General features: G+C 48.4%; 4 protein-coding genes and 2 non-coding genes across 9 annotated transcripts in view; 3 read left to right on the top strand and 3 right to left on the bottom strand.

The window, feature by feature from the left end:
• The window catches only part of prpf4 (pre-mRNA splicing tri-snRNP complex factor PRPF4), a 75,225-nt gene extending 60,180 nt beyond the window's left edge, over positions 1-15,045 (bottom strand). Inside the window, exons 1-14 of one of the 3 annotated variants that reach the window (XM_062478980.1) lie at positions 14,929-15,045; positions 14,433-14,644; positions 14,119-14,305; positions 13,916-14,003; positions 13,706-13,785; positions 13,486-13,579; positions 13,266-13,360; positions 13,078-13,136; positions 12,760-12,883; positions 12,153-12,242; positions 11,932-12,054; positions 11,261-11,368; positions 11,011-11,129; positions 10,340-10,578 (exon numbers count right to left, since the gene is read on the bottom strand). In XM_062478980.1, the coding sequence (XP_062334964.1) occupies positions 10,385-10,578; positions 11,011-11,129; positions 11,261-11,368; positions 11,932-12,054; positions 12,153-12,242; positions 12,760-12,883; positions 13,078-13,136; positions 13,266-13,360; positions 13,486-13,579; positions 13,706-13,785; positions 13,916-14,003; positions 14,119-14,305; positions 14,433-14,598 (1,527 nt within the window). In that variant the 5' untranslated portion in view covers positions 14,599-14,644; positions 14,929-15,045 and the 3' untranslated portion in view covers positions 10,340-10,384. Of the gene's footprint in view, positions 1-10,243; positions 10,579-11,010; positions 11,130-11,260; positions 11,369-11,931; positions 12,055-12,152; positions 12,243-12,759; positions 12,884-13,077; positions 13,137-13,265; positions 13,361-13,485; positions 13,580-13,705; positions 13,786-13,915; positions 14,004-14,118; positions 14,306-14,432; positions 14,645-14,928 lie in introns of those variants that run through there. The other 2 variants (XM_062478978.1, XM_062478979.1) reach the window with 2 other exon arrangements.
• Positions 793-3,482, top strand: si:ch211-202f5.3 (uncharacterized). The gene is made up of 2 exons (XM_062478494.1): positions 793-1,242; positions 1,684-3,482. Exon 2 carries the CDS (start codon positions 1,846-1,848, stop codon positions 2,125-2,127), a length of 282 nt encoding a protein of 93 aa, XP_062334478.1. The 5' UTR covers positions 793-1,242; positions 1,684-1,845; the 3' UTR covers positions 2,128-3,482.
• Positions 8,921-9,883, top strand: rnf224 (ring finger protein 224). The gene is made up of 2 exons (XM_062478155.1): positions 8,921-9,385; positions 9,575-9,883. Exons 1-2 carry the CDS (start codon positions 8,921-8,923, stop codon positions 9,881-9,883), a joined length of 774 nt encoding a protein of 257 aa, XP_062334139.1.
• On the bottom strand, positions 10,753-10,888 carry LOC134034436 (small nucleolar RNA SNORA47). The gene has a single exon (XR_009932241.1). It is a non-coding gene; the product is annotated as a small nucleolar RNA SNORA47 (small nucleolar RNA).
• On the bottom strand, positions 12,547-12,681 carry LOC134034438 (small nucleolar RNA SNORA47). The gene has a single exon (XR_009932242.1). It is a non-coding gene; the product is annotated as a small nucleolar RNA SNORA47 (small nucleolar RNA).
• A 271-nt stretch (positions 15,046-15,316) lies between the features above and the next one.
• cdc26 (cell division cycle 26 homolog) lies at positions 15,317-16,745 on the top strand. 2 transcript variants are annotated; one of them, XM_062478997.1, is made up of 3 exons: positions 15,317-15,422; positions 15,829-15,986; positions 16,246-16,745. In XM_062478997.1, exons 2-3 carry the CDS (start codon positions 15,906-15,908, stop codon positions 16,426-16,428), a joined length of 264 nt encoding a protein of 87 aa, XP_062334981.1. In that variant the 5' UTR covers positions 15,317-15,422; positions 15,829-15,905; the 3' UTR covers positions 16,429-16,745. The 2 variants fall into 2 exon arrangements, with proteins under 2 accessions (XP_062334981.1, XP_062334979.1); XM_062478995.1 differs by lacking the exon at positions 15,317-15,422 and having other exon boundaries at positions 15,465-15,986.
• The last annotated feature ends 33 nt before the right edge of the window (positions 16,746-16,778 follow it).

The following is a 16,778-nucleotide window of genomic DNA, read 5'->3' as shown; positions in this document are numbered from 1 at the left end:
GGAAGAACAATCAACAGTAAAATATTTCACAGCGAGTACAATAATTTAAATCCGTTACAACTAACCAACAAGAGCAACAAGTCTCTCAATAAGAGTCATTGTGATCCTGGAGGAAACTAACATCAGCTCCAGCCACTGGACCTGATGTGAGTTTGCAATGTTAGATGCGATGTTCTTTTTAAGTCTACACACTAGCCTGTGGGGTATTAGCTGCAGAACCCTGTATATGTTAGACTTTTCCACATGTGCCAGTTTTCTGTTTCTTGGGTACTTACAAAAATTCCAAAGAAAAAAAAGTTGAATTTAACTAAGCTAATTATACCTTGTTTTATTTGTAGTTGTGTGCTATGGAAAGCTATAGTACATAACTCCATGGTCATGTGAATGTACTTTTCCATAAAAGCTGTGAACACACCTTTGTGATTCAGGCATTGGAGGCATAGTTCCCTGAGGAGTCAGTGGAACAGGAAGTCCAGCCTCCCCGTACTCCGAGGGAGGGGGAGGGGTGAGGAGGGGAGGGGGGAGGAGGGAGGGGGAGGAGGGAGGGGGGAGGGGTGAGGAGGGAGGGGGGCACACAGATAGCAGTGTTTGTTCACAGAAGTAAAGGACTGGGATAGGTGGAGAGGTGTGGGTGAGGGGAGCAAGGTAAAAACAAGGCATTGTGGTTAGGGTTCAAGCTCTCTCTATCACACCACACCTAGCTGCACCCAGATACCTGGATGAACATCAGAGACAAATCTAGGGTCAAACACACAGGGGAAGGGGGGTCATGTTTGAGTTTCACAGACACTGGGTGAGGGGGTTTCCTAAACAGACAGGACCGGGAGGCATGACTGGTAGCCATGGCACATACACCTTAATAACTCAGTAAGCCAGCCGAGCAGGTAGGCCACCAGCCAGCCAACGAGCCAGCCATGCAGGTAGGCAACCACACCCTCTCAGGGTTTCGGCTTGGTTTGAGGGGGTGTGGTTAGGAGCCTCCCAGCCCTCCATGCACACACAGGAGGAGCGCTGTTCACCTGAGAGGCAGGACCAGCTGCTACCTCAGACTTCACTAACGACGCACCAGGCTACAGGTGTGACTGGCTCCCTGCACACCAGGCTTCTCACCAAAAGGATCTCCCAGGCAACAGAACACCAGACCTCCGGAGGGTTCCGGACACTCAGCTACCCGTCCACCGGAGGACGAGATATGGCAGAGCATGGAGTAACTGGCTACTAAGGAATTCTTCCTGCTGAAAAGTGAGTAGCCAAAGCTGTTCTCCAGAGGGGACAAGCCCTGCCTGCCTTTGTGAGAAGGCTTTAGTGGAACTGAAGACAACTGTACTCTAAAAAGACATGGCTGAAAAGAAAAGCTTTTGAATGTCAACTTGGGGATTGTATGAAAGTAATGTTATTGTTCTGTAAGGGAAACGGAGCAAACGTAGTTTGGAGCCAAGCCTCAATTTGACTCAGAGCTTATAAGATCGTGAGTGAAGAGAGGGGATAAAAACAGGGATATGTGAAGGGATGAGTGACTTTTTAAGACTGCTTTCAGAAAGATTTGTAATCGTTTCTCTCAGTGGTTTCAATACAGTCCCAAAGCAGCACAAAATGAAAGCCTTCTGTTCTCACAGTAAGAAATGTGCATGTGGTCATGCTGTCATTCTTCAACGTTTTTTAATCTTTTTTTTTCCTCCCCAGAGGTTATTTGAGGAGGAGAGATCAGGTCAAAGAGGGTTCTGGAACAGATCAGTGACTCAGCGGACAATCCGAGTTTCACAACTCCCAACATCAGAATCAGGAGTGACAGGTGTGACCTAACCCTGTTCAGAGTTCCACACCCTCCTCCGAAATTCCAGCGCCATGAATGTATCCCTGGACAACCCTTACGGCAACGTGACCATCCCCCGTGCCAAGCTGAAGACCGCAGACGACAGCACGGTCATCGTTAACCCCATGGCCCTGGAGTCCACATACAACGCCAAGTCCTCCCAAAACCCGTACGCAGCCGACCCCGGGGCGAACGGCGAGTCGGCCCAGGGCCCGCCCGGGTACGATGGCAGGAAGTCGTACACGGTGAGGGACGACGAGGAAGAGGTGGGCCGCTGTCCCGCCTGCTGCTACCGCTGCAGGCGGAAGAAGTGAACCGTCAACCCCCTCCTCCCCGCCACGGCCCTGTCCCAACACTCCAGGACTGCTTCCTCCATCCCTCATTTCCTTCCTCCCTTTCTTCCCTCCTGAAGATGACTTCTGTCGTCATGCCGTCAGATCGTGTCCGATCAGGGATCTCACCCAGGGAGGGAGGGAGGGACGGAGGAAGCCTTGTCATTCCACCAGGATCTGGAGCAAGCCTGCCACCATAAACCTCTCCTGGGAAGCCACAGACGGTGACGGAACAAGGACGACTCTGTCCAGCATGCTGTTGCCAGGGTACAACACAGGCTATCTCAGAGGCAGTGGCCAATGGGCCATTTCTCTGATCCCATAATAGAGAAAACTGAAGAAGATCAAATGGATGTAAGCCTGCAACATGGCACTCTCACAAAGATGTTACAAAAGCCCCTGACTTAACAAAGACTCTATTTTTGTCTGGTATCTCTGTCAACATGACATGTCAACGTGTCCTTTATTCAGCAAATGAAAATGTTTATTTATAACTCAGCACTTTTTGATTTGAGGAAGTGTTTCACCCTGTCAGTGATTGTATGATGTCAGGACTGCTGTGACTGACCCAAATATGGGTAGATATGAAGCACCTGTCTGGTTTAAATGTGTGGAAGACAGTTCAGAACCATTGGAAGTAAATGAAGTAAATATCCGACTTAGAGAACAGCTACGTTGTTGCTCATTAGTGAGTAATACTGGAACCAACCCATTATTGACCTTCTGGATCTAAAAAGAGAACAAGCGGAACCGGGGGAGGGAGATTACATTTAGCAAGAGAGATCAAACTGAATGTGTCGGTTTCTGTTTTGTTCCTTCTTGAAACGAAACAGAGAGAGAGAGAAAGACACAATGATGCCTTTGTCAGAGTCGGCATACAATACCAGAGGCCTCTCTGAGAGTGTGTGTGTGTTTGTGTATGCGTGCGTGCATGCTTGGTAGACAGCCCCTTACTGTGGACAAACATGATACCGAGAGGCCTGAAGATGAACTTAAATCAGCGCTCGGTTATTCTGACCATGTCTTACTGAGTTTTATGTATCTTTCCTGGTTTACCCTGGGTCAATATTGATCCCTGCAGTAGAACAAGACTGCCTGGCCTGTGTATCTCCTCTAGTACCTCCTCCTCAGCTCCTCAAGGAGGAGGCACTGAGGCCCTGCTTGCATGGCAGACAGTCTGTTCTCACTGTCGAGCACCATCGCGCTCCAAGCAAGGTGCTGTATATCCCATCCTAGCTCCAAGGATATATATACGTCTATCCCCAAACGCACAACTTCAAATGTTTTTATGATGAAGCTGCAGCTGCTGATTAAATAAAAATGCATCTTTGAATCGACACAAAGTTCTTCCGTAGAATGTGATTTTCTGTCAGTGTTTGAATGTGGGGTTATTGTAATAGGCCTGGTTTGGGGGAGGTTAAGCCCTGATTAGGTCCTAGTTTTCATCCTGGTTTATGACCTGTTTGAGGTCTTGTTCACACCAGTCTCTAATGAACAACATTCACATGCAGTCTTTGGTCCATGAGCACAAACGTAGGAAGTCAGGTGGTTATGACGGCAAGAGCAATAGAACTGGTTTGGGCAAAGCTGTGTCAGAGAGAGAGAAAGAGGGAGAGAAAGAGAGAGAGAGAAAAAGAGAGCGGTAAATGGCAGGTAGCTTTTCAAAGCGCCGCTCTCTATAACCTTTTCGAGACTTATCATTCTGTTAACAATTACCCTGAGCTGCCACTTTGTTTACAAAGCGCCACACCCGACATGAACACATGGTATCAGACTCGCGGTGTGCTTCATTTAGTACACACAAGTACAAAGACAGTGATCCAATACTCCCTAAACAAACTGAGCAAGTGTTCTGTACCTGTAACAGATAGCAAACTAGGTGTGCCAAGATGTGGTAAGATGATCGGGGGGGAGAGAGAGAAAGACTCCCAGTTCCAGCAGGTTAGGGATGCTGTTTCAGTATCTGTAGTACCTTCCTCAGCAGATTGTCATCTCTGAGCCACTCTTTGTAGAGGATGCACGACTAGCTGAGAATGCGGGCATTTCCCAGCGTGCGTCTGTGTACGGGCTTTTGCAGAAAGGGAGGGGGAGCAATAAAGGTTGATTCTAGTCCCAGATTGAGTTCCAAGACTTCACCGCCAACAGATCGTTAGCAAAGACGTCATTGAATGTTACCTCCAGTTCCAGAGAACTGTTTGCCCTGTCCTGAAACCCAGCAGGTACAACGACCTTACCACTCGATCGTTCATCCCCGACGTCACTGTTTCTCCTACATAGCCTACATAGCTTACATGTGAGGGCGTGGATGGACTCGTACATCACCACTCTCTCTCTCTTTCTATATCTCTCTCTCTTATTCCTCTATCTCTCTCTCTCCTTATATGTCTTCCACGGGTTCAGGAAGGAATGAGTAGTGACTTCTGAGTCACTATGTCAGTCCTGACATGAAGTCTGGTTAACAGTAACAAGTCTGAGACCACAACTGTGGCGCTGGCGTCATGGACCATGAATGTCGCTCCAACACATTCCTGAGGAGGTTGTGATTTTGCGTTGTGAGGAGAGGGAGGAGGACCACTGAGGGGTGGAGGACTCTGTCACCTACCTGCTCAGCCGGATCTGGGCCCGTGACGACGGGACCCGCCTGTATTTGCAGTAACAGGCAGACCGAGACACCAGGCTTACCCAGTTTCCACCGTGATGCTGACTTGTAGAGCAGGCTATACTTGTCCTGAGGCACCCTGCCTGCGACCCATCGCACGTCCGCTGTGTGCGTGTGTGCGTGTTTGTGGCTGGGTGTCCGTGCACCTGTGTGTGTTCCTATGTTCTCGAGTGTGTGTGTTGTTATATCATCTACAATTGGTTCATAAAGCTCAAGCGGTTCTTAAGTAACCATGGGTATCCATGGAAACACAAAGGGTGCACATTAGTGGCCTTCTCAGAGGACAAAAAGGTTAAGCGTTCGTCAACAGTACAAAAGCTCTGATTGTTTGTGTGTGTGTTTGCCCGAGTTAGGGAGAGAGAGTGAGACAAAAGGAGAGAGAGAGAGAGAGAGAGAGAGGGGGGGAGAGGGAGAGGGAGAGGGAGAGAGAGAGAGAGAGAGACAAAAGGAGAGAGAGAGAGAGAGAGAGAGAGAGGGAGAGGGAGAGGGAGAGGGAGAGGGAGAGGGAGAGGGAGAGGGAGAGGGAGAGGGAGAGACAAAAGAGAGAGAGAGAGAGAGAGAGAGAGAGAGAGAGAGAGAGAGAGAGAGAGAGAGAGAGAGAGGGAGGGAGAGGGAGAGGGAGAGGGAGAGAGACAAAAGGAGAGAGAGAGAGAGAGAGAGAGGGAGAGGGAGAGGGAGAGGGAGAGGGAGAGGGAGAGAGAGAGAGAGAGAGAGAGAGAGAGAGAGAGAGAGAGAGAGAGAGAGAGAGAGAGAGAGAGAGAGAGAGAGAGAGAGAGAGCGGAGTCGGCAATATAAGGGATCTAGACAGAAAATAGTAGAGTGACTAAGAGTGGGTGTGTTTCCTCCCACACATGGTTGACAGTGTAAACACAGCTAAATATAACCGCAACACAAGAGCAAGCGTCCAACCCAGTCTGCAGCAGTAGTCCTGCTCTCCACAAACATCAACACAAACAGAGAGGACACGAAACAAACACCAAATAACGAGCCACGGTGGCCCCCGCTGCCACCTTCATCTGTCTGCCATCCATTCATCATCTGACTTACTCAACCAAAACAGCAGACTGGCCATTGTGTGTGTGTGTGTGTGCGTGGTTGGGTGAGTGTGTGTCTCTGTCTATGTATCTGTGTGCCTGTGCCTGTATGTGTGTATGTGTGTGTTTTTTAATGTACGCGTGTGTGTGTGTATTAGTGGGACACACTGTCAAATTCTGTGGCAGGATTTGATCCGACGTCAGGGGTGGCATTTGAATAGTGACACTCCATTGGAGTGGAGTGTGTCCCCAGCAGAGGTGCCAGCCAGCATCACTGTCCTCGTCACTGTGGCCCTGCCTGGCTGAGTGGTTACACAGCATTCCTGCACTCACAGACTCTCCTCTTTCTTTCTCACAGTGAAAGAACAACTGCAACTAACATACCTGAGAATGTGTATGTGTGTGTGTGTGTGTGTGTGTGTGCGTGTGTGTGTGTGTGGGTGTGTGTGTGTGTGTGTGTGTGTGTGCAAGTCAAGTCAAGTGTGTTTCGGTATGGAGAGAGAAGAGACAAAAGGAGGGAAGATGAGGGGGAGGTTTGTTTAAACTTGCTTGGCAGACAAAGGATTTTAAGTGTGTGTGTGTGTGTGTGTGTGTTTGCGTGTCTGGAAGGAATGAAGCATAAGGGAGCATAATTTAGAAGGAATTAAATAATGGCATGCGTTTGTCATAGCTAAACTATGAGAAAGAAATTGACACCATCGCCCTTGTAGAAGTGGTAGTATTATGTATCAGTAGTAGGCTAAGTATACTTCGACCATGTGGGTATAATCTTTATGTACTATGTATACACCTCTATTTACCACTAACTACACTACTGTCTCCACGCTCCATCATTTAAGAAGGGACCACTTCCTTTCTCCATTTGCCCTTTTTGTCAACAAACAGGGTTCTCTGTTGCCACCTGGCCACCTGCTGGCTGCAGTAACACAGTACACCCTCTCATCATTTGAGGAGTTCTTTCAAAGGTCTGATCAAAGAAAGAGATGACTTCAACCTTAATCAACCTTTAACCTGAGCCTTTTCCTCGCCTTCACTGAGACCCTCCTTCCTCACCTTCCCCCTTCTTCCATGTTCTCACCCTGCTTCCTCCTCCCCTCACCTTCCCCCTTCTTCCATGTTCTCACCCTGCTTCCTCCTCCCCTCACCTTCCCCCTTCTTCCATGTTCTCACCCTGCTTCCTCCTACCCTCACCCTAACTTTCACTTTTTCCCTCACCCCCCAGGTTTCAACCTAACTTCATGAGGTCTAACCTCATGCTAACTCTGGGTCGAACTCTGACCCTGAGCCTGCACAAGTCTTTCAGAACACTGTCTTTCCAGCACACTTCCTCAAGAGTCCACCAACATCACTAGCCTATCACCACCAAATGTACAAGGATGTACTAGGATGTAGGGTCATTCAGAAGCCCGTGGACTTTCCAACAACACCCAGTACTGACAGATATCCAAGACCCCCCCCCACAGACACACACACACACACACACACAGACACACACAGACACCCACACAGACACACACATACATACAGAGACACACACACAGACACACACACACATACACCTCCTGGGACTGGAAGAGTTGGAGCTGGGTGGAGGGTGTAGGGTTACTGCTGGTGTATTGTAGCCTACGTAAGGTGATCTGATGTCCGCTCCGTGTCCAGAGGAACGTGAGCCAGGCTCCCCTTTCACCTGCTCAGACGGGGAGAGTGTGTTTGCGTGTGTGTGTGTCGGGGGGGTGGGGGGTGGGCACCAACACATAGTGGAGGGGGAGGAGGTCAGGTGGGACACACACACAGGGTCATAGGACTTGTCCACAAGTGAAAGGTTGTGAATGTGAGAGAGAAAGAGAGAGAGAGAGAGAGAGTGTCTCTGTCTGGGAGAGAGCGAGAAAGAAAGAGATTTTAAAAAGTGATAGAGTGGTTCTTATACATGTATTGCAGGTGAATGAAACTCGCTAGTAACCCCCCCCCCCCCTCCCTGCCGCTCCCCAGGATAATCACCTGTACCTCCCTCTAAACAGCATCTCTGTTGTCTCTGGCCTCTTTAATATATAACATGTTCCACTGACAGGCCTATGAGCTCCAAGGGTTCACAGAGACAGGCAGCCTGAAATATTAAACACACTGGGGACCGGGGCAGGCTAGAGGGAAGACACAGCATTGTTTGTCCTGAGACACTGGAAGTTGAACAGCAGGTTCAACAAAAACCGCAGGCCAGTGAAGTCTGGTCATCATCCAGGAAGCTGTGGAGGAAAAGACTGGGACTTTGAGGCTTCCCTTTTTCTTTGGAGAATGTAAAGGTGCTTTCTCTCTCTCTCTCTCTCTCTCTCTCTCTCTCTCTCTCTCTCTCTCTCTCTCTCTCTCTCTCTCTCTCTCTCTCTCTCTCGCTAAGGAGTGATGCAGGACCCATTTAAGGACTCAGAGATGGACCACGCTGTGAAGACAGAGACTTTGGCTCAACCCCAAAGAACAACAAGACATACCCAGGGAATTGCCGGACACCTGTAGCTTTGGAGGACTAACACGAAGGTACAGGCTGTTCTAAGTCTTTTTTTCTATCTTTTCTGGGGGTTAAGTCTAAATGGAAATGCTGTGCCCCCCCCCAAAATACAAAATACCCCCTTGTGGAAACCAAATGCCCCCCCCCCCCATCTGATTCATTCTGGAGCCGAGCCTGGGTTAAATACAGTTTATTAGTTGACATAAAAGGAGATATATTTAAGTTTTTCTATTTCCTTTGTATTTTTTCTTGTTTATTCAATCACATTAACCATTATTGTTAAAGTCGCTTGTGTCCGTGTAGACAGAATTTCTACCATCACACACAGTACACACGGAGCTGATATGTTCTAATGGTCGTCTAATCTTTTCACTTACATAGTCCTCGGCAGTAAATAGATATCTCTGTCTCTGCTTACCTAATCAACCAACCTGCTTTTGTTACCCACTCATAATGACACCACGTCCTTTGTGGTTATATGCGTACATTAACCTACTTAAAAACATTTCTGCCCTGAGGTCACTTGCCTGGTGCGATGGAATACATGAGTAAAGTGAATCGGTGAATGTTTTCACTCTGTAAAGGATGGAAGAGGAAGAGGAGGCTGGGGTCCCAGAGGCTCCAGAGGAAGCAGAATCCCCATACCTGTACCTTTACCCTCCCTCGGACCCCCTCCGACCCACATATGCTGCCTTGCACCTCAGCTCAGAACCCCCGCACCCTCCCCCAGACGTACCCTCCCTTCCAGACGCCCACTGTCCTGCAGACGACTCAGACCCCGAGTCCACACGCCCTCCACCAGAGCCAGCCTCAAACACAGAGGCCCCGCCCCTCGCCACTGGGCTTCCATGTCCTGCGACGATCCCTGCCTCGCCAGCAGCGGGCGCTGCGGAGGAGGCCGTCCAGCCGTCCAGAGACAGCCGTAAACTGGACTGCATCATCTGCTACTGCGGCTTCAACCTGAGTGAGAGGTTGCCTCGTAGGCTGTACTGTGGACACACCTTCTGCCAGGCCTGTCTGCGCAGGCTGGACACCATCCTCAACGAACAGGTGGGTCTGCCTGACAGGCACCGGCGGACAGAAAGGAAATGGGTGGCTAGTTGGTGTTAGTAGAACATATAAACATTGTTGCTAATCAGCAGTTCAAGGAGCACACAGCACTGTTTTCTGGCTCCGTTCCGTCAAAGGTCTGTTTGATTCGTATGCTCAACCGGGCCTGCTTTCTCCCACTCCCAGCAGATGTGGATCCCCTGCCCACAGTGCAGGCAGAACACCCCCCTGCCACGCGGGGGCGCTACAGCTCTGGACCTGGATCTGGCAGCCTTCCTGGGGGTGAAGGCAGAGATGGACGGCCACCAGAGGAGCAGCCCCAGGCAGGGAGTAGAGACAGGCGTCTCTCAGCTGGAGCACAAGCCCTCCTTTGGGAAGCAGTCGATCATGGAGCAGCCCCCCGGGTCCACCTGGGCCCACGGAGGACTAGCCGAGCCCCGCTTTCACAGGAGCCCCTGCTGCCAGCGCTGCCTCTTCTGCTGCTGGTGGTGCTGCTAGCCTGCTGGTGGTGCTGCTAGCCTGCTGCTAGACTGCTGCCTGTTAGGTGGGAGCTCCTCCTGTGTCTGTAACATGACTTTGACACCTTCGAGTGCACAGCCATGGGGAGTATTGACATAAAAGCTCCAGTAGAAGCTCAGCACTGGTCAATAAGGACACCGGAACTTATGGATATATGCTTATGGTGACATGGTATGCGACTGTATTAGGACATATCAGGAAGAGACACTGAATAAGCATCATAAACTCAGGCTACATGATTGAAGTGATGTGTGAATTGTTTTGTCAACATGCAGATTAGTACCTATAAGGCAGGTAAAGGCTTGTCTATCAACGACATTGAAACAACAGAGGACACGATTGAAATGCGTTTTTTTATTTAAAAAAACAAACAAGACAATTAAACTAACATGGAAATCAAATAAAAAAATAAAGACTGTCAACCAGTCTTTCGACTGGGTATCCTTTCTTTCTCCATCTCCACTTCTCTTCCTCCTGCACTCACTCTGACATCCAGAGTTTGAAGGTGCGGTCGTAGGAGCAGGTGGCTATGAGTTGTCCGTCAGGTGACATGTCCACGCCCATCACCTTGCCCTCATGCCCCGCTAGCGTCTTCAGTGGCGACCAGCCTGGGTGGGTCCACACTTTGGCTGTGTTGTCATAGGCTCCCGACACCAGGAAGTGACCGTCGGTCGCTGGATAACAGGGACGGCATGAGAGGAAAGACAGGGTAAGTATGGATAAGAGAGAGAGAACACAACCTGGTTCTTTCCAGAACCATCATTCTTGAGAACCTTGCCACATCCTGAGAATAGACAGCTCTACAGTTTGTAAATAAAAAGCCAACAATATGAAGCAGACAATAAGTCTTTCTGTGGGCAGACCCAACAGTAGCTCTAAAACGGTCGCATAGAGATAGTTGTTGCATCTGCCTCAGTTTCTTTAGGAGGTTATAACCAGTTATAACAGCACATTTTGAAGCTGTTGAACCTTCTCAGTCCTCCTACTGCCCCAATGCCCCGTCCCCAACAAGCAACCAAGAACCCGGAGAGAGAAACACTGGGAGGGGGAGAGAGAGAGAATCTCAAACTAGACAAAGGTAATCTAGTAGAGGAGAGAGGACTCACGCTGGAAGCAGACCGAGGACACCAGGTTCTGGTGGGCAGGGATGGTGTAGATGCACCTCCTCCTCCGCAGGTCCCACACTTTGACCGTGTTGTCTCCACTTCCTGTCGCCACGTTGAACCTGAAAAGAGGAAAGAAACGGCCTCGGTGATCACACGTGTGCTCGGGTCGTTGCACCTCCGAACAAAACCTCATTGTTGAGCGTCGATGACCGCCTGTGTGCCATTTCCAGCGTATTCCATCTTGGCGTACCCGTTGGGCGAGAAGTTAATGCTGTAGATCTCTTTGAGGTGGCCCTCCAGGAACATGACACAGCGACCTGTCCTCAAGTCCCAGATCCTCCCAAAAGAATCCAGACCCCTAGGAGAAAGAATAAGAGCAAGAAAGTGAGATGAAGGAGTGTACTAAAGGGGTACATGACTGCTACTACAGGCCGGTAATCATACGGGGCTGTTTGAAGAAGTTCTAGTAGGCAAGAGAAGCCATGCAGGGAGTCCTGGGACTCTGACCCCTGCTACACTGGGCCTTTGTTGTCTTGGGTAGACAACCTGTCATCAACCACACTAGTTTAGTCATTAGACCCTGAGGAACAGACCACTGTCTACTACCACGGCCCCCCCCTCCCTCTCCTTCAGTTTCTCCTACATCTAACACACACCTGCTGCTCACCACTCCACCGTAGAGCTACAGCTATGCTCCACCAAACAGCTCACCAAGTTGGCAAACACATAGCTATGTGAACAAGAGAAATATTTGAGCAACGAGTTTCAGACTAGCGAGGCGTTTCCTTTGCTCTGGATCATGCACGTACGAGGCCCCCCCCCCCGCCCCCCCGGGGGGTGGTCGCATACAGCGGCCCTGAGCCGTGCGCGCGCGACCAGTCCCCACGCGTCACACGACGAGGGGGCGGGGCCCAGTCTTACCCCGTCCCGGCCAGGGATCCGTCGGGGTGGAAGTGCAGGTCGTGGACTCCTTTGCTGTGGCCCTCCTGGTGCAAGATCTCCTCCTGCGCCTCCAGGTCCCACAGGCGCCACGAGTCGTCATAGCTGCAGGTGGGAGAGGACAGGAAAGGGGCATTAGGACTTCAGTGTGGTTGTCTGGGGTGGTCATAAGGGTGCAGCAGGCGGCGTCTGCGTTTGCCCACCAGGTGGTTCCGAGGAAGCGTCCGGAAGGATGCCAGGTTACTCGCGCCACCCGCGCCGAGTGGCCCTCGATGTCAGCCACAGGCTCGTCGCTGCCCGGGAGTAGAAAAAATAGGTTACTATGGTTACTTGTGACACGAAACAAGCCGCCTGCTCGTCCCAAGTACACAACACTCATGTAGACACACACTTTAACGTAGGTCTGAGTGATAGGGAAGCTCTCATTCTCTCCCTACATAGTAAGACAGAGAAAGATATAAAATGATAAAAGTGGATAATAGTGTAAAGTACAGGCTGTTATTTTCTTGAGAACTTGCCACGTCCTGCGCTCAGACTTTCAGAATCAAAACAGCTCTCCAGTTTATCAATAAAAAGCCGACATGAAGTCGATAAGCGTTTCTGTGGACAGACCCAACAGTAGCTCTAAAACGGTCGCATAGAGATAGTTGTTGCATCTGCCTCAGTTTCTTTAGGAGGTTATAACCAGTTAAAACAGCACATTTGAAGCTGTTGAACCTTCTCAGTCCTCCTACTGCCCCAATGCCCCGTCCCCAACAAGCAACCAAGAACCCGGAGAGAGAACCTAGAAGTGGAGAGAGGGAGTCGTACCTGTCCATGCTCCACAGCTTGACAGAGCCGTCGACAGCACAAGACACCATGTTGACGTCAGAGTCCTCCAGGGACAGGGTGGCCTGGGGGTGGAAGCTGATGGCCCCTACGTTAGTGCTGTGGCCTGGGAGAGACAGGGCCACCACACACAGGAGGATTTTAAAACAGATGTTACCATAACAACCGACAAATCTCAGATCTCAAAAAGGTAGTCTAATCAACACGAATGTGAATATATCCTAACTCACCCGCCAGCCAGGGAAAGGGCGTCGGGGGAGGTATATAGAGGGTTGGAAATATTCTGTAACTGGTTCTTACCTCTGAGTGTTCTCACCAAGGTGCAGTCTGGGATGGACCACAGCTTACACAGGCCACTCCTGAGGAAGTTGAGGGGAGACACAGGCTTGGGGTTAGGTCAAAACAGGGAGATGTTTATTTTTAAGTCAATGTATGTCAAGTTCTTGGATCAGTATTCCGTATGCACAAGCAGTTCCATTACTGCTCACCAGGACGCAGTCACCAGCATCTTAGAGTTGGGGCTAAACTGGCAGAAAGAGATAGGTCTGTCATCACCAATCTGGCTGCAGAAATTATTCAGGTTCTGGGCAGAGAGAAGGATGAGAGAGAGACAATCAGAAACAGAGGAAAATAGGATGAGATTGAAAAGGAGAAATCACATGTTCTCTTAACCTGACTTGAATACATGGTGTTGGATTGAGAACCTACTCTCAGGTTCTTGTGTAGTTCCTGTTGCTTGACTGTTCGTGTGGATTCAGGAATCTCCTTGTGAGCTCGGGCAGCTTCTAACCTCTTCATAGCCCTGTACAAACAAACCCATGTCATCCACAAAGCTGCTGTTTTTCAACAATCAATGGAACCAACAATGGTGTCAGCAGCACTGCAGCCACCAATTGGACTATCCACCAGTCAATCGCAATGTAGCTACCTAGGTAGAGAGTATTTGGCCAACCAGAGCCTGGCTTCCTTCAGAGTGTTCGGCCCCTCGTGGTACCACGTTTCTTGACGCTGAGAATAAAACACAAAATGGTGAGTCGGCCAATCTTATTGAAAATACTTGTATGCATAAGGATGAAAACAGGAGGCACCAAGACTGCTACAATAATATCACTGTTGGATAGAGGAGACTGGACCCTACCTCTTCTTGAGAACGTTTGGATTTGTCATCGTCTTTCTTTGATTTCTTCAGTGCATCTGGCCCGACTACTGAAAGAATATTCCTCAACCTGAAGATGAGGGAGAGACAGAGGAGTGGGTCATCAAGCAGATGTCAAGGTTTCCATTCACTGATATATTCTGACGTTAGGGGTCCAAGACTGAGGAGAGGTCTGTGACATTTACCTCTCTCTCCTCTCTGCCGGTCCTTCTCCAAAGATTATGATGGGCTCACCGAGAGCCCGCAGACAGGCTTTTACCTCGGCATCGTCCGTTGACACGGTGATCTGTCTGGCTCTCCTCCTGCGTTCAAACTCTGCTAGCACCTCCGACTGTCGCTCACTGACACGCTCTTCCAAGTCCATAGACTCACCTGTGAAAGTAAAGATACAAGGTGAAAGACACAATAAATAAAGGTCAGACATCACAACTACATTAGAATGTTAAGACATTAAAAAACATCAGGTAGACTATGAACACTATTAGAATGTTACATTTACCGCTTGAGATATTAATGTTGCCAGCTGCGATGCCAGCCTTGACGCCATCTTTCAGTTTCCCCGTCCCCGCGGTCTCCCTGCTTAACCGCTCTCTCTCCTTCTCCTCGAGACTGCCATAGAAGATCCGCGACTTCTTTACCAACGGGCCTTCGTCTTCGTCCGACATCCTGATCCCGTGTGCCTGGCTAGCTTAGTTCCCAACCAATCTTGACCTGACGTGCATTTACAAATTCAGAATATTTTAAACCCGCCAACAAGTAGTAGCTAGTCGGAAAATGGAAATATGGATATGCTTATCGCTAGCTACTAGTTAGGCTAACTTGAGACAGAGCACGTTGGCAATGTCGTCTACAACATCAAGCTAAAACCACAAGTCAGGTTGTGCAAAAAGTTACAACGCATACATAAACACAGTCTTTATCCTATATTTTTCGTTAAAGACGGGATTCCGTAAGAAATAACAAATGTATATGGCTAATATTAATACATATCCTACCCGCGTTGGCTTTGCGTAGAAACAGGATGAAGAAAGTTCAGTAAGGTGTCTCATTTCCGGTTTATTTCATGCGTTTATTTCAAAATAAAGGCTACGAGATAAAACTGAATTTGTATGTGAAAAGTAAACTTTGTTTTGCAAAGAAGATTATAAATACACAGGATACAGTTGCATTTGCAAGATTATCCGGCTTTTCTTGTGTCGCACAAAACAAGAAAAAAACACGTGCATTTTTGGAGCACTATGGGCACAAAAAATCAGACAATTATGCTCAAAATGACAAATAATGTTTTTAATTTAAAAAAGAAATTGTATATTTAAATATATATGATTTTGTTTTTTTACAAACATTTTTACAGCGACTTCCAGTGGCATGGAGTGAAACAGCTTTTTTCTCAAATGAAACTACTTTTCCCAGTAGCTCTTGGTGTATAACCTCTGACCCGGCTTAGACTGGAGAAGTGTGCTCTATTTTTCTTGATAAACAACGTCTAGTAAGTTATTTCAGCCACATATTGTGTATATTTTGTTGTACAAGTTATCTTTTGTAGTGTTTAGCTAGTTTATTAATAACTTGGGTACATACACGTCATTATATAACGAATGTTTCTTTAGTGAATATGTATTGTTGCTCAAGTTAGCTAGCTAGCCTAAAGGCTAGCCTAACTAGCTAACCAAGGCGCTTAGGTACAGTAAGCGACGTTTACTAACCAGTGTGATTAGCCTACCATTTAGATAGTTAGCTAACGTGTGTGTTAGTGTAGATGTCAAACATGATTAAACACTCTTCGTTTATTGTTAATTAGGGATCATGTCAAGACCGTTAACTGACTACTCTACAGGACTCACACTTCCCTCTGTTTCCCTGCCCTGACTTATACATTGCATTGGCCGAGTTAGCTGATACTAGGTAGCCTAGGTGGGAGTAGAAAGACTGATGCTGTAGATTCGTGGCCGATATATAGAGAAGATAGAAGATGCTTCGCAGGAAGCCCACCCGCCTGGAGCTAAAGCTGGACGACACGGAGGAGTTTGAGAGTGTCAAGAAAGAGCTGGAGGTAACCTAAGTAGCTAGCAAGCTACACGTCCTTATTTATGTTATTGAACCAATCAGTCTGGGTGCATAGATGTATTATGTACCGCCACATCTATCAACTCTATGATTTAATTACACACACACCATAGACATTTTTTTTTTTACAAATGCCATTATAGATGATGACATGCAAAATGACCTGCCTTGGAGTCTAATGCTACACGTGTCAAAATTAGTACGTGTCTCATGTTTTCTATGTACTGATTTTATCTGTCTCCCAGAGCCGAAAAAAACAAAAAGACGAGGTAGATGTTGTCGGGGTTGCTACGTCCAGCGAGATGGCAGGAGCGACGGGCGGAGGGGACATGAAGTCAAGGGAGCAGATGATTCACGAACGCATCGGCTATAAACCCCACCCAAAACCCAACACCTTGCCGTCTCTGTTTGGAAACCTGCAGTTTTAAATCCATCCATTCAGGGATCTAAATGGATAAAACCAGGAGACAAAAACTCATGTTTGCCAGCATTGGCTTGAGTGCCACATCATGGCATGGATACTCTGACTTCTGTTCTGACCCTCTTTAGTCCCTTATTGAATTAGGGTCTTGTTTTAACGCCAGATAACTCATCTGTGAATCATCAGCAAAGTGAGGATTAGGCTACCTTTCTGTGGCCAGAACACACACCATGTGAAAAAGTTGTCTGTGTGAAATGCTTTGCTGTGTGGTGAAATTATTTTCGTACTGAATGGTATTTTGTACAATACACTTTTGTTTGATGGGTAAGAGAAAAACAATAGTCTGTATCCTTCCTC

The sequence above is a fragment of the Osmerus eperlanus genome, chromosome 14 (assembly GCF_963692335.1).
Source record: "Osmerus eperlanus chromosome 14, fOsmEpe2.1, whole genome shotgun sequence".
Lineage (NCBI taxonomy): Eukaryota > Metazoa > Chordata > Actinopteri > Osmeriformes > Osmeridae > Osmerus > Osmerus eperlanus.
This window is presented reverse-complemented; position numbering and strand designations above follow the sequence as displayed.

What these genes read in the sequence shown, in the direction of transcription:
- cdc26 (XM_062478997.1), top strand. Translation starts at nt 15,906, where the DNA reads ATGCTTCGCAGGAAGCCCACCCGCCTGGAGCTAAAGCTGGACGACACG. An exon ending in GTGTCAAGAAAGAGCTGGAG is followed by an intron (nt 15,987 to 16,245) that starts GTAACCTAAGTA and finishes TCTGTCTCCCAG; the next exon opens with AGCCGAAAAAAACAAAAAGA.
- rnf224 (XM_062478155.1), top strand. Translation starts at nt 8,921, where the DNA reads ATGGAAGAGGAAGAGGAGGCTGGGGTCCCAGAGGCTCCAGAGGAAGCA. An exon ending in ACACCATCCTCAACGAACAG is followed by an intron (nt 9,386 to 9,574) that starts GTGGGTCTGCCT and finishes CACTCCCAGCAG; the next exon opens with ATGTGGATCCCCTGCCCACA.
- si:ch211-202f5.3 (XM_062478494.1), top strand. Translation starts at nt 1,846, where the DNA reads ATGAATGTATCCCTGGACAACCCTTACGGCAACGTGACCATCCCCCGT.